Source organism: Mus caroli, chromosome X (assembly GCF_900094665.2).
Source record: "Mus caroli chromosome X, CAROLI_EIJ_v1.1, whole genome shotgun sequence".
NCBI lineage: Eukaryota > Metazoa > Chordata > Mammalia > Rodentia > Muridae > Mus > Mus caroli.
The window spans coordinates 10,273,071-10,289,352 of record NC_034589.1 but is presented as its reverse complement, the minus strand read 5'-3'; the positions used below and the strand labels follow the sequence as shown (position 1 = coordinate 10,289,352).

Here is a 16,282-nt window from a genome sequence, read left to right as displayed (position 1 = left end):
AGCAGAAGCTGTGTTCCACTCACCAGCAGTCCCAAAATCCTGCGGCGGGGGTCGTGGGTAGCTGGCGGGTGTCAGGCAACCCTGCACTCCCGCTACCCCGGCGCTGATCCAGCCGGATCGAGTATTTTCATCAATGTGATACAAAAGTCTCTTCAACATGGTCTCAGGCACTGACAGCATTACTAAGTGATGTAATCTTTGGGGCCCAACACCATATTATGTAGTCCATCATTGACAGAAGCAATATATGTACCACTTATCCATACCTTGTACTTACCCTTTCCCCTGCACCTGCACTTCTCCTGTTAAGTTTTGTCATTTTCTAGAGGCAAGACTTAGTTTAGACATAAACTCCTCCACAGTCCATAGAGGAAGGCCAATGGTGTGAATAGTCTTCAGATTGTTGTAATAAAGGAAGGAAGAGAGGGAGGGAGAAAGGAAGGGAGGGAGAAAGGGAGGAAGGAGGGAAGGAAGGGCTATTTTGTTGCTGTGTTACTAGTCAGGGAACCCAGGGCTTCCCAAATCTTCAGCAAGTGCTGTCTCACTGAGATACACCACCAAAGAAGGAAGAATATATTTATTTGTCTTAGCAGGAAGGCTTTTGACAAACCTCTTACTAATATTAGCCACAAGATCTAATTGTACTAATTACTTTAGGTATGTTTTCCAGACTACATGACAAGAAATTTCTGCTCTTACAAAATTACTTGTATCCTGTGTTCTCCAAAATTATATAGAAATGCTATATAAGAAAATATATGAATAGCAAATATAATTCCTGGTGGCATTGCATATGATACATTAATTTAAGTCTCTGACAAGTGCAGCTGAATAGGAATAATTTAACTTTTCCACAGAATTTCCTTACAACAAAAATGTTTTAAAGAATTATATAGTTCATGTGCCTAATGAACTAGATTCTGCAATGAATGGTTTTTGTTGCATTTGCATTATTTATTGTATCTATTCTATCAATTTCTCCATTTCTATGTCCATCTATCAGTCCCTCTTATCTGTAGATGCATTTTTTAAAATAAATCACACACATATATATTTCACTCCTAATTATTTATACACAACTCTCAGTGAACAAAATTGTTGAAATCTTCCATTTCCTGTCCTCCAGGAGCATGCATATTACATGTTATAGTCACATTCATGGCTATCCCCCAGATTTCAAGTTTTAAGAGAAGATGCTTTGGGGTCATAGGGATACCACCTGTATAATGAGATATCTTGTGTGATCGCCATGTTGCCCCCATTTAATTTAATCACCGACTAGAAGGAGCCCAATCTATTCACATCACCCTGTGAAAAATCAGAGAAGCTCCAGAAAGTATGCACTCACTCATGGTTATGCAGCCAGAAAGCAACCCTGCCAAGAGCTTGTGCTACAGAAGAGCAGATTGCCTTCTTTCTTAGGCAGTTCTTTTACACTTAATTCACAGGCAAAGGAAAGCAACTCCTTAGAGCCATCAAAGTAGAGGGAGAGTCCTGGGACCCAAGGGTAACATTGTTTCTTTCATTAACTTCTATCACACCAGGACTTCTTTCTCTCAATGCTTCTGTTTAATTATTTCCCACAATTCTTAATCCATCAGCTCATGTCCAGTGAAGGAGACAAGAAGACCCCTGACCCTCTTCCTGACATTTGTGACAACCACTTACAGCTCTCCAGCACTATATTCTACCTTAAAAGTGTGTATAATTCTAAAAATTGTATTGGTAATCTACGGTAGGACCAGTACAGTGACCACAAAGCTTTTATCATCAGGGCTATCAGCAAGGAAACGTCTTGTTTTTTATGCTTAAAAACAGTGTGAAGTTTGGGGATGCAGCTGAGTATGCAGAAGGCTTTGGGTCCTATTCTCAACACCACTATTCTTATCACCGCAATAGTAAATAAAGCAAAGAGACAGTTCTCACTTTTTAAAAAGTCTAGCAAGCCTCACACTCAAGATCCTACTGGTTCAGTAACTTGAGTGTTGTGATTCTATGTTAGAGTAAAAAGCAACCAACCAAACAACGAAACCCAACAGTTGTTTTCCAAAGGATATATTTATTCCTACACATCATTTATCTAATTCTGAAGAAGATTTGAAGCAAGTGAATTGAAATCTATTGAGCAGTTTTAAAGATAAATAATTCACACATTCTTGAGAAAGAGAATCTATTATTCCTGAGTGTATTTCCTTTATGTTTGGGAGCTAGTGTTGAAGTAAAGCAATAACACATTTTGCCTAGTGTGACTGTGGTGCACAAAAGAAACCCAGCTACTTTCAAACAACAAAGGGTAAACACAAATACTTCCTACGAAGCAAGACTCATTATGATGGCTGACATTTTCTAAAAACTCTATCATTTGCATATCAAAAGTGATGAAGAAGCCATTTTTATGGGTTCAGGTAAATTCTGAAAGTCTTCAAAAGACAATCATGTTCAAGTATCTCAAAGTGGCTACATCTGGACAAAAGGTTTCTATGGCAACTTATGGAAGCTTGATGTCTCTTATCCCTTTCAAGAGTATAAATCACCAATGGCCTAAAGCTTTGATGAAGGTCTCCTTTCTCATACAAACCATTGCTTTGTTTTTTGTGTTGTATATTTTGACTGTCTTAGAGAAAAGGGGGCCAGGGTTAGTACCCTTCCACGATTTTGGATCTGTCTTTTTATCTGAGGGAGGGGGTGTGTGCTACAGAAAAGATGTGAATAATATCATGCTAGACTTTGTTTCTATGTTGTTTCAATTTAGCCCCAAGTTTTGATGGGTATCTTGCCGGGGAAGAGTTATTATGAATAAAAGATGAAAAATGGTATTATGGTCAAAGCTCTTAAAGTTCAGCAGTCGAACTGACCTTGAGTTCTTCTTGCTCCAAATATATTTGTATTCTCTTTGAGGAGCATGTCTCAGGGCTTTAGATACTGGCAGTTTAGAGATGATTTTTATCCAGGTAGTCTTTCCAAGAAAGTTAATAAAGTAAGCATTCTGATTTTAATTAAAATTCTACCTACTTCAACAATGTGTTTCAACAGCAAAAGTCTTTTGTTGTGGGAAGGACTATGGCTAGAACACACAGGACCTATAAACAGCAATATTTCAGACCCAGCTCTGTCTTCCTCTTCACTAGGTGTGTACTCTCATCAAGCCTCTATTTTGTAATCTGAGAAATGGACACAATAGCACTGACCTCAAAACTTTCTGAAGGTTGAGTATTTGGGAGTGTTGAAAACTGCCATGCTGTACAAATACAAGTTGATTATTATTATAAATGGGCTGTCTCTTGCTCCTTTTAAAAAGGCCAAGGGAGTCTTACCATACTTGATGTGATTAAAGGAAACTACATATATATATTACTTTCTTAGACCATATTAAAATACTTACTACTATAAGCATACTAAAAGGACACTATTATACTCATTTACTTCTTTTATCAAATGGTCATTTTTAGTAAGAGTTATCTTTATTTAAGGATATTAAATACAACCATTTAATAAACACACTTAAATACCAACTATATCCTGTCACAGGAAGAGAAAAGCATAGATAATTAACATCTTATCATTCAGGAAATGAGCTTTCTGAGCTCCATGGGTATCTTAGTAACACAAGTAAAGGAGGGATGCCACCCAACCCCCAACCTGCCAATCAAGTCATATTCACTTCAGTGGACTTCATTCACTTCATAAAAGAACACATTTTAGAACTTTACCAGCCAGGAACATGTACTTTTGACTAATGTACACAAAGGCAAGGAATGAGCTGCCCTGCCATGTTAAAGGAAGAGTTCACTATGATTCACTGTTAAATAGTGGATCTCCTTCAGCCTTCACTTTCTCATGAATTATTGGTACTTTGAGTCTGTATGCTGGAATTTGAAAGGTGTCTCTGCTATGCTAGCTGCATGACCCCAGGCACACTCCTCAGCAGCTATGTGCTTCAAGTTCTTTCTACATCTGCCTACCTTACTTGAGTGGAGAAGCTGGCTTTCAGGCGTCTCTTCAAAATGTTATCTGCTTCACTCATGGCTTCATCTGCATAGTGCCTTTAACATCAAACTTCTTCCTATAACATGCCTTAATGAATTTGACTCCCAACAGAGGAAATTTTGTTGTGGTGGTTATTCCAGACCTTTTGTGGGGGTGGGTTTATTTGTGTTAAATAACTAAAGAAACATTTGCTTTGGCAACATCAAAGAAATCCAGTTCTTTGATCAGAAGTTTGCTTGGTTGTTTCTAGAATTTTCTCATAAAACCATTGCTTTGTCAGACATGACAGAGGTGATGAGGGTCCATTTGCATATTATTGCTTTTGTAAGTTCTAAGGGGATGACTATATCATTTTCCAATGTTACAAGGTCAGAGGTACTTCATGGCACTGTGAATTTTGCTCAACAAGATTTTCTCATCCTCTCTCGTCTGGGAAATTTAAACAGGAAAAAGTCTTTATGTAGTGTAGATGCTTTATGTTGCTTCTGAGACAATTACTTCTCTATTTTAAAGTGTAAAGGTTTGTTAAATATCACCATTTAATCTGAAGGGCATGAAACACATTGGAAGAACAAAGAACAAAGTAGATGAGGCTTCTGATTTTGAGAGCCCCACACTGTTTTGAAGTCTCCCTTAGAATCTAACTCAAACTATTTTCTATAGCCTCAAACTGGAGGCAGAAATGCTAACGACGCTCAATACCACTAATTTGTAGGTCTTTAAAATAATTTCAGTTTCCTTGGTAGGTGGAAACCTTTCCCATGTAAGCTAATTGGCCATAGAAATGCAGTAATTTTATTTCTTTGCTTTTAAATTTTGGAGACCTAGTCTCCCTGTGTAGCATAGTCTGGTTTTGAATTTGTTAACCTTTTGCCTCAGCCTTCAGAATGCTGAGATTAAAAAGCCTGCTCCACCAGGACTGAAAAAATAAACAATTTTTCTGTAATTTCATAGAATTGGGTGTAGATTTCTATTATTTGTACTTTAAGGGCCTTTGTGGACCATTTCTGAAAGAACCAAATAACTATTTTTTAAAATATTGATTACCTTGTATATTTTAAAGTCAAGTTTCATTAATTTTGTAAGAGCACACAGTGATGATAAGTGTGCTTTTGAACCCTTTTCAAAAGTCAAATATCTGTTAAAAGTAAAACTTTTTTATGATTCTTAATTTTTAGCTATAGAGCAGAATGTTTTAAGATCGCTTGCAAGAATTTGCTATATCAATGTTTTAAAATATTTTTTTTCATTTCTTTCTTTTTTGGACCAAGAATGTTGGCTAAGAGGTGAGGTTTTGGGTTCACCTCTGTTTTTTTGTTGGTTAGTTTGTTTTGTTTGTTTGCTTTTTGTTTTTGTTTTTCAAGACAGGGTCTCTCTGTGTAGCCCTGGCGGTCCTGAAACTCACTCTGTAGACCAGGCTGGCCTCGTACTCAGAAATCCACCTGCCTCTGCCTCCTAAGTGCTGGGATTAAAGGTGTGTGCCACCACCGCCCAGATCACCTCTGGTTCTACCATTTACTAATTGTGTAACTTATCTGAATACTGAAAATTAGGATAAAAATATTTCTCAGCCTTGTTGTGAGGACCAAGTGGATATGTAGGGTACATTGTACATGAAACTAATTAAGTGCTCCATAGTTTATGGTAGTAACTGGTTGTATAGATCTCTTAAAAATATTGTCACATTGTGTTTACAAGCTACTTCAGGTTTTGTCAGAGCCAATTATATTGTCTAGTCATTTTAGGGCCAATACTGTTGGTAATTCATGAAAACACCTACAGTAGGATTTATTGAACATAGATATTCCCAGTCTTCTTAGAGAATGTACAATATCTCATATTTTGTTTCCATGGCAAAATATGTTAAGTGTTGCAAACCCAACATGGAAAGGAACACTTGAGAAACAATGCATTTTGGATCTAGGAAGCTCTAGAGAATTAGCTTTTGCTTACTCTTTGAGAACTCAATCCCCTGTGCCTTTATCACAGCATCACTGTGAGAGCTCTTAAAAAGAGATCTTACCTCTTCATCACCATCTTAATCACATCCTGACTGGACCCCAACTGCTAAATTTTTTAATTATCCCCTCAAAAAATTCAGTGATGCCCTGAGCCATCCATATTTGTGCCAGCTAAATCAACTTTTGTACTTTTAACTTTCTTTTTTTGTCAGTTGATGTCTACCACACATTTTGACTATCCCCCCAAACACCCTGAACATAAGTTAAAAATATTTCAAAGGATTTTCAAAAACACACTTATATGTTGCTTAAGAACATTTTGGGGGTTGTTTTCTATTTATAATTATAATGCAATACAGGCAGAAAGGACTGTTTAGGCTTCTCGTCAGATATTATTGGGTAGTTGTCGTCATTAAAAGACAGTATCCTTTGTGGAATCTCATATGTGAGTGTCTGTGAGTAATGCTGTATTTCCTTCATAATTCTTTTGTTTAAGTCTAGCATGCTCCTGAGGTTTATGTGAACTTGCTGATAACATCTGTTACTATGGTTGCATGTTGTATCATTTGTTGGACTGATGCTTGATAAGAAAAATGTCATCGAATTCTCTGCAATTCTAAATTTAAGTAGAAAATAGTTTTTTTTCTTGTTGTGGGGGTAAAACTGGGAAACTGGAGTTAAAACTCCAAGGAAACCTTGTGTTTCTTTTTTTTGTTGTTTTTTGTTTTGTTGTTGTTGTTTTGTTTTCGAGACAGGGTTTCTCTGTATAGTCCTAGCTGTCCTGGAACTCACTTTGTAGACCAAGCTGGCCTCGAACTCAGAAATATGCCTGCCTCTGCCTCCCGAGTGCTGGGATTAAAGGCGTGTGCCACCACGCCCGGCTAAACCTTGTGTTTCTAAACCAGGTCATGGGATGCTTCTGTGCTATAGGTGTGGCCACTTGCAGTGAGGACTTTGGGACCTTACTCTGTCACCAACTAGAAGCCTTGACTCTGCCTCTGGGTACACGATGAAGAGATACATTGAGCCAAACAACGCTTGTTAAGTCTGCCTCTCTGGGAAAGGAGTTTTCTTTTTGAAAATTGTTACCAGAGAGGGGCTGAAGTCTTGGGTCATTATGCTTCTACATTCAGATTCATGGTCTGTGTCCAGGTAGCCAGTAAATAATTTGAACTAGTTGAATAGTTAAAGAATATGGATGGCTGCATTTCATTCTTCAGTGGTCAGGCATATCTGATATGAAAATGTACAAATGGTCAGTTTTTATGACTTTAGCTTTGAAATTTTTGTCAACTTCTGAAAGTCCAGTTTTCCCAGTAAATACTATGTACTCTTATAGGGTTTGAAGGCTAGCTCTCTTCAGCATTGCTTCTTCATCTCATAATTAGACAGACAATGGAGTTTGAAGCTAGCATGGGACATTTTTGGGGACAGCAAATGGGTGTTCTTTATTGTGGTCTTATATTTACATTAGTTTGTCCAGCCTATAATTTAGTTGTTAAAATATGGATATTATTGATATAGTAACATGGAATATTTTTATTGATGAGGTATTCACTGCTAATGAAATTTACTTTATTCTTTATAGAAGAATCCCTTGCTTTCCTAGATGGAGACTCTAGGCCTCTACAGAGAGTTCTTATGTATTCCTTAGTTGTATTATAATAGACCTCATGTGAATGTGACTTTTCTTGTTGATTGCTGGGATAAGGAGCACTCTGCTATCCTATAACAGATTTGATCACAATGTCTTCTTATATTTTCCTTCAGGTATGGCAGCAGCCAAACTTCTTCATGACTGTGGCCTCAGTGTGGTGGTTCTGGAAGCACGGGACCGTGTGGGAGGCAGGACTCACACAATTAGGGTAAGATACTAAGGATGAGGATAAGAAACATGGGTCAGAAGCTGAGTTGTGTTTTTAGACTTTTGTATTTCTTGAAAGTCTCCATTATTGATCTTCTAAGACAGGAAACATGACTCTAGAATTTCCCTTATATCTCCTATCTTTTTCTCTTCTTCCTCATCTCCTCCTCCTCCTTCGTCTTCATAATCACCATCACCATCACAATCATCATCATAGTTTATGGTTGTTCCATCCAGGGACTTACACATACTAAGCACACAACACTTCTACTCAAAGCTTCTTTTTTATCTCTATTTCACCTCTTATATCATTCTCTCTGTTTCAGTCTTCTTACTTCATAGTTAGTACAGTAGACCTAAAAATGGGGATGTGGAAAAAAAAAAGTAGATTGTGTTGTAGTAGTAGTAAGAAAATTAATAGAAGTCTGAACTTTTCAGCTCGCTGTTTGAGTCTTCTCTAATAAAAACATAATCATTTCACCCATGCAAACTAAATCTTGGGGCTAGAGGGGGAGTCTCTTCTTTAATTTATTATTATTTTATTTTATTTTTAAACATTAATCCATAATTGCATTATGCTTTTGGAGTACAGTGTGATACATATACAATGTGGATGATTAAATCAAGTTAATTGTTATCTCAGTCACTTGACATTTTTGTGTCAACATACTTGAAATTACTTTTAGTTTGTTTTTTAATATACAATGCATTATTATCAACCAGGGAGATCATAGTATGTATCAGAGCTCAAAACTTTCTCCTTGCCGGACAGTGGAGGCACATGCCTTTAATCCCAGCACTTCGGAGGCAGAGGCAGGTGGATTTCTGAGTTCAAGGCCAGACTGATCTACAGAGTGAGCTCCAGGACAGCCGGGGCTACACAGAGAAACCCTGTCTTGAGAAAACAAAAACAAAAGCAAAAACAAAAGACAGAAAACAAAAACATAAACAAAAAACAAATAAGCAAACAAACAAACAAAAACTTCCTCTTCCCATCTTTCTGACTTGTAGGGCACCAGGTTTGGAGGAATAAAGGGAGTGGGAAAAAACCTGTGTCCCACCAGAGTTCCCGTGCTCTGGGCAGACAGACTTGGGAGGACTAGGGCATGTTTTCCATGTGGCCCCGGGTGGGTGTCTAGCTGTGGGGAAGCCACAGACCCCAGCCCACAGGGGTGGACAAGGGGCAGTCTGAGGTCTGTGGGCCTCACTGAGACCAGAGATAACAGGTTTTCAGTCTCGGCATTCCAGATGCCACTGGGCACCACGGAAGAGCTGAGAACAAAATGGGGGCCCCAGGGGCAGCCCGGTCATCCCCAGGGTCAAAGGGAGGGGAGGGAAGGAAGAGAGGGGGTGCCACGTGGTTCCCAAATGAGGAGTCCAGTCTGTGGCAGGAGTGCAGGAAGGCCTTCCAGCAAGAAGTTAGACATGACTCTTTAGGGGGCAACCTATTCCATCATTCAAGTACAGCGGGTCTTGATGAGCAGAGACAGTCTATGGTTTTAGAGCTTTATTGTAGAAAGACAGGGAGAAAGAGAGAAAGCAGAAAGAAAGAGAGAGGTCAGCCATGGCTATGTGGAGAGAGGGGGCAAGGGAGAGAGAGAAGGAGGGCTAGATATGAGAGTAAGAAAGATGAGAGTTTAAGAGAGCAAGGAGGGGCCAAGCAGCTCCTTTTATAGTGGGCTGGGCTACCTTGTTGTTGCCAGGTAACTGTGGGGCAGAGCATACCTGGCTATGGTCAGGTAACTGTGTGAGCTTGGGGCTTTGTCTGTGTGACTTATAGTCACAGAACTATGGAGTTGGGGGCTCTGTGGTGTCAGGCACCTGTCTCTGGGAATGTGGCTTACTGTTCTGTCCCTCATAGAGTTTTCTACTGGATCTCCAGAGCAAGCCTCGTTCAACGAAAACAGGCTGCCTTTCACAGCCCCACAGTATGCTTTGACTCATTTCCCCATTTCTTCTGCCCTAACATCCATACCTATAAGACCTCTAGTACCACTGTTATATTCTTTATTTTTTCAAGTTTAACTCATTTTAGATTCCACATATAAGTGACATGGTGTAGGACTTGCCTTTCTATGTTTGATTTATTTCACTTAGGATAATGTCCTTACAGGTACAGTTATGTTGTGCTAAATGATAGTATTCCATTATGTACCTACAGTATTTTTATATTTCTATACAGAATAATGTCAATAAGAATGACTCCTTTTGGGGGAGGGCTAGACTGTAGGCAAGTAAATCACAAAACAGACAAGTAGGGCTATTTCTGGTATAATTGATTAACACATACCTTGATTTGCTGGTGGTGTAGTCAGAGATGTGTTCTTTTGTAAGAAATGGTCTCTGTAGTGTCTTTTACACTCATCTTTATTTTCCCCCCCATGGAAATGCAGAATAAAAATGTTAAATATGTGGACCTTGGAGGATCTTATGTTGGACCAACCCAGAATCGTATCTTACGATTGGCCAAAGAGCTAGGATTGGAGACCTATAAAGTTAATGAAGTCGAGCGGCTGATACACTTTGTAAAGGTAAGGCGAATACGACTCCTGCAATATTTTGATATTTTTACCATTGTTTGCATGTCAGTTAACATTCTTCTTCTTCTCTGGAAGTTGGTATAAAAGTGGCTCAATAACCAAATTCATCCCTTTCGTGGAAATTCCACTGATCCCCATCCCTCCATGATTTATCTGCATGTATTTTGTCTGTTTCCTAGGATCCTTTGTAACCTGTGGTTTCCTCCTCCATATTCACACGTCACGATCTATGAGTCTTTTCTTTTTCATTGGACCAACCAGGGTTAAATCTTATCTCTTCATTGTAATTTCTTTTAGTCAATCCCAACATCTGTGTGTAGCTCAAATTGCTGAGGGCTTGAAGAATGGGTGGTGTTTGGAAAGCAGAAATTCTTGCAGCTTTAAAACAAATAGCTGACACCCTATTAACCCACAGAGAAAAGCACCCCTAAGGAGGGTTCACTCTGAGGACACCTCTCTGTGGCTTCCAATTCTCCCGTGCCTCTTCATGTCTCATAACTCCCTATTCCTTTGCTTTCCCAGAATTCTCACTTTGACCCCAAAGCCATGGATAATCTGTGAGAAGCAAAGAATCCTCTCTTCTAGGCCTCACTGTGAGTTCTCACAGAAGAACTAATAGGAGGCTTTATCTATGGACTTTGTGTTTGGGGAGGGGTTTGGTTTGATTGAGACAGGGTCTAATTATGTAGCCTAGCCTTACCCTGGACTTAGGATCCTTCTCTTTCTTCCTCCAGAGTGTGATGAGATTACAAGTGTGAGCCACTACACCTGCTCTGGTAGAGGTTTAATTATATTCTTCCTCTTTTCCTCAGTTGCTCCCACAGATAGAAGGAAGCAATAGAAACTTATTGTCCCAGGGTAAAAAAAAAAAAATCACTCTCTAAGAAAATGGAAGAAAGAGGAGCTGAGAGAGTAGCTTGGGAGTATAGCACTTGCTAAGCATGTTTGAGGCCCTAAGTATACAAACACATTCTAAATATGTATGAAACTATGTTTGCAAGCACATGCTAAGCACGCATGAGGCTCTAGGTTTGGTACACAGCATCACCGAACATTAAACCAAAACAACAAAAAGAAGAAACTACTGACAGTTTTGATTTGTATAACAATGTAATATCCTTATATTTGTGATTCTATTAAGCACACATAACAGACCATACATTCTGAATCATTTATTAATATAGAAATGAAGCAGGTACTTGATTTGATGCAATGCAGTATTGTTTTATAAGCCTTTCCTTTTGTTTCTATTGAGAATGATTCATATGAATTAGAAATGAAAATACAATATGGTGATGGTATGATTTGCTTAGCAAAGGCAGACCCCAATAAACTTCTTTGTTGGGTTCTTTGATTTTTAAATGTGTTGTCAAACTGACCAATTTAAAAAAAAATGTCTTCATTATTCTACCTGTGTGACTTGCAGAAATTGAATTGTTGTGGCACCAAGATCTATTAGATTTCTCCAGTTGACAAAAGCGATGCTCAGAGCTTACACTTGCTGTTCTCTGCGTCTTGCAGGAGCTTGGTCACTTCAGAGCTATGTCTAGGAGGTTTTATTTCATTCTGGTGGTCTTACAAATGTATTAAGCCCCTTGCTTGAGAAAGAATTCTTCCATTTATCAACTGTGGACATGATATTGCCCTTAAGTCATTTTTCACACTGGAAACCAAAAGTGCTTCTTTCTTAGACTATCCTATTAACCTATGTTCAACCAAGAAAATATAAATAATGATGCAGTGTCCTGGAATTAATACAGGGCAAAAAAAATACATATGCCATTATGCTCTTCATGAAACTTAAAGTATTATTGCTTTGTAATTATTACAAAAGTAAAGCAAGCCAGCTGTAAAAATGTAATTAGAAAGTATGAGTACAGAGAAAGTAGTATTAAAAAAGAAATGCTCCATTATCTTTTCTTGAAAATAAAATCACACCTCTCAAATAGTCTATTGCTTCCTAGATTTTTGTAGTCCAGGACTGCTGTTGTCTGACCTCTGCTGGAGGAAACTAGAAATATCTGTGAATTTTAAAGTGTTGCATGCATATGCATAAGGATATATGTTTGGTATACTAACTTGATTCCAAGTTACTTCTCACTAGTGAGAGAACCTGAACCATTAGTGACACGGAAGTTCTGCAATATGGACAAGAGGTCACACTGACCTCTTAGTGGTTGCAGTCACTGAGGACCTACATGATGATAAAACAACTAGGTACTCAGCTCCCAATGAAAACTTTTTCCCTCTTTTGCACTTTCTATGCCTTTGGCCATGTGACACTTTTTATATTTTTAGGTTGTAAAAACATAAAATCTCAGATTGCCATGACTGCTTCTGAGATTATTAGCAGCAATCATTCTTCTCCTATATGCCCAAGATGAGGTGTTTCTCCTTAAAAGAGGATGACTCCCACAATCAGGAATTCTCTAGTACTTATAGGATAAATGATCAGCTGGACGATTGGTTTCTTCCTTTTTAATAGTTTTTTATTCTTCTCTCATACATTACATTCTGACCTCAGTTTCCCCTCGCTCCTCTCTCCCCAGTCTGTTCTCACATCTCCCATTTTCCATCTCCCCCATATCTAATCCTCCATTTCCCTTCATAAAAGGGAAGACCTTCCAGGGATATCAGCCAAATATTACATATCAAGTTACAATAAGACTAGGCACATACGCACATATTAAGGCTAGGCAAGGGAACCCAGTAGGAAGGAAAGTATCCCAAAAGCAGTCAAAAGAGTCAGAGATGGTTCTCAAGAGCCGATGGTTCTCTTCTTGCTTTCTCCCTCATCCCTGGTGTGATGAACAGGCCTATGTACTGTCTAGATATAGTCTCTCTAAACTGTGTGTGTACCTAAACTGTTGTATTCTTTTAGAGTTACTATAGATTTGTTTTATGATGGCTAAAATGTGATTTTGCCAAAAGTGGCTTTACATTAAAAGAAGTAATGCCAATGTCACTGACATTATCAGTGGAAAAAAGGTTATTTCAGGTCAAATTTATATAATTTACAAGGTGTTTTTAAGTAGAGTATGTCATAATGAAACCCATTATTTGTATAATTAATAAATATTACAAAATTAACAAAGTTATTGATGTAGTTCTTAGCAATTATTGTTAATAATCTACTGATATTCTGATAATAATTTCTTATGGTATCATTCAGAAGATAGCTGTCTAGATGTCTTGGAAATAACCATTTCCCCTTTAAAATACCACAATTTAAAATAAAAATATAATAGAACCCTTTTTAGGGAGACCTGCTCTATTTTGGACTTCTGCCTCATTCTCTATCACTGAGTACATGTCTTAATTTGCACAGATAGGAGATTGCTTTGTTATTTGGTTGTTGCTCTTTTGAATTTCTACCTTGAAGATTTTGGAGAGGATTTTGAGGCTACTAGTAAATGAAATTTCTCTGTTTCAGATGTTTTCAAGTGTATGAGAACTGGAACTAAATTTAAATACCCATAAAACCACTTTAGGACTGAAAGCTGATCTAACAAGTAATTGATGTAAAGATGTAATGCAACTTAATATTAAAAGTAAAATTTCATACTGGTATTTGTTTCTAGGCTTCCATTAAGGAGAGAAACTGAACAAAAAGGTACATTGGGATTGACTTGCTTGTCTATGGACAGAAGCAAATTCACTATCAAAGTCTATTTCTGTGTTGTTCTTCAACGCTACTGAACCACATGACTGAGGAGACTTCTCAATATTGAATTATGTGTTTGTTTCTATTATAACTGTGGTTATCTAAACAATTCTAGGGTTGAACGGAGAACTTGGCACAGTCCCTCAGTCTGGTTGACAACTCTAAAATCCACTTGAAAACTTGGTACGTGAAAATTATGTAAAGACAGAGAGGTCACAGTGTAGATCTCCCTCCTTAATTCACTCTTGGTGAAGTTCCTCAACTGTCTCTTGGGATTGGAAAATGGCAACAGAATTAGAGTAGGAATATTGAGAGATAAAATATTCAAATTTAACAAATAGAAATTGTCCTGCTGTATATCTGACTTGTATATAGCATCACCCTGGAGTCAATAGGCTGGAAGTGTCATGTTGTATCCAGTTTCTTGATTTTCCATTCTCGATAACTGTATACACAGTAATATTAAGCCAAGGAAGCCTGGATTAAGTTCCAAAGTGCACATACTTTTCTCTTCATGATAGAAGGCTTCAGGGGCAAGTTACATGAACTCTTTATTTTACCCAGGTACAGCTGATCTTGTTTTTATTAACATTACACATGCCAAGAGTATTGTCCCTAAAACTCTGTGAAATTTGAGGTGGGCTCAATGAACAATTCTCTTTCTATTCCAACCTGACTCCATTCACAGCTCAGTCATGGGAAAGAAGTATGGCTTGCCATCATGGAGGAATGTTTTTTGTAAGCAAATTGTGGGGAATAGTAATTTCCTCTGTAGCAAGTGGAACCCATTTCTCTAGTGATCATTCTGAAGTTTTTGCTGTTATTATGGAAACTAAAATGCTGTGTTCAGTAGAGAGCACAGGCTGCTCTTAAGTATGTAACAATTTGCTGATAATTATGCATTAGGTGGTGGGATTAGAGTACCATTGTGGGATATGAGATAAATTCCTTCTAGTCTTGCAAGGATTCTGTTTAGAACTTCATATAAAATTAGATCAGTAAGCATATTCTTTATGTACATACATACATACACGCATAAGCTTAATAGTGACTAGAGTTGTGGAGAACCAAGAATCATTTTTAAATTATGCTTGAGATGTAAAGTAGGTAATTCGAAGTAATTGGTGTTGATAGTGATGTTTCCTAAGAGAAATGGAGGTGGGACTTATATTTTATGTAGAGGCCATATTTTTACTGAATATGGACTAATGAATCCAAGTACAGCTCTCCCAAAGATGGTAGATAATAATTTGCCCTGGCAGCCTGTGGTACAAAGAAGTGACAGGAAGTACAAGATAACTTCAAGTGTGTTACTATATTTTGCCAAACACTTTGTACTGGCAGCCTATAGAAAGATTTAGAAATGGGTTCCCAGACTGTTTGCTGAATGACCTGTGTCTTTCATTTAGCTTCTGATGCTACCTTATAAGGACATAGAGTTTAAAGAGACTGGGTGGAACATACCAAAATTTTTTTATTTTATTTTATTCTGCAGGATAGGGGGAAGGGCTTTCTGCTATTTGTTTCTGATCTCTGGCACTCACTTTCCTCCCTACCAAACCTTTCTTTTTACCTAGTGGGAAAATCATGCTTAATATCCTCCTTTTCAGTTATGCGGGATACCAAAGGAGAAAAACAATCAGTCGTCTTATAGAGCTGTAATACTTATGAACCACATCTATGACTAGAAAGTCAAGATATCCTCCAAAGGTGCAATAGTGGCATTTGTATCCTGAAGGTAACTAGCAGGTGTCTAATTGGCTTTAAGACCTGCTCAATAGGCCTTAATATCAATGACTGACACTGTAAACCTAGCCTAGTACTCATGGCTGCTGACACTGTGGACCTTAGAGGAAAACCTACTATCACCATTTTCACAATCCAGTATAATTTCTAAGTGCATTCTAAATACTTATCATTATATCAAAAGCCAATGTAGCTCTCACCTCTCATCAAAGAAGCTTTTTCTTGCAACATGTGGAAACTGTTACAGGAAACCACAGCTTTCTGTAATCAAAATGCAAAGATCAAATGGCTTGGGGTCCCCAGCTCCAACTGATACATCTACAATACAATCCTCATACTTGCAACTCAGGAAACATTATTGAAGAGGGGATGGAAAGATTTTTAAGATTCAGAGGACCAGAGTGGCTCCTTTGAGAAAATATTTTCTAAATATGATAGAGAAGCTATATCACAAAATCTCAACAGTATGGTTGCCTAAACAAGACTTGAAAAATGTCAGTACCAATTGGCATGCTAATGT

The 16,282-nt window shown here is 38.0% G+C and overlaps 1 protein-coding gene across 1 annotated transcript in view; it reads left to right on the top strand.

Moving 5' to 3' along the window:
• The window catches only part of Maob (monoamine oxidase B), a 109,676-nt gene that overhangs the window by 36,884 nt on the left and 56,510 nt on the right, over window positions 1-16,282 (top strand). The window contains exons 2-3 of the mRNA XM_029473500.1: window positions 7,719-7,813; window positions 10,206-10,343. Of these exons, the coding sequence (XP_029329360.1) occupies window positions 7,719-7,813; window positions 10,206-10,343 (233 nt within the window). The remainder of the gene's footprint in view (window positions 1-7,718; window positions 7,814-10,205; window positions 10,344-16,282) is intronic.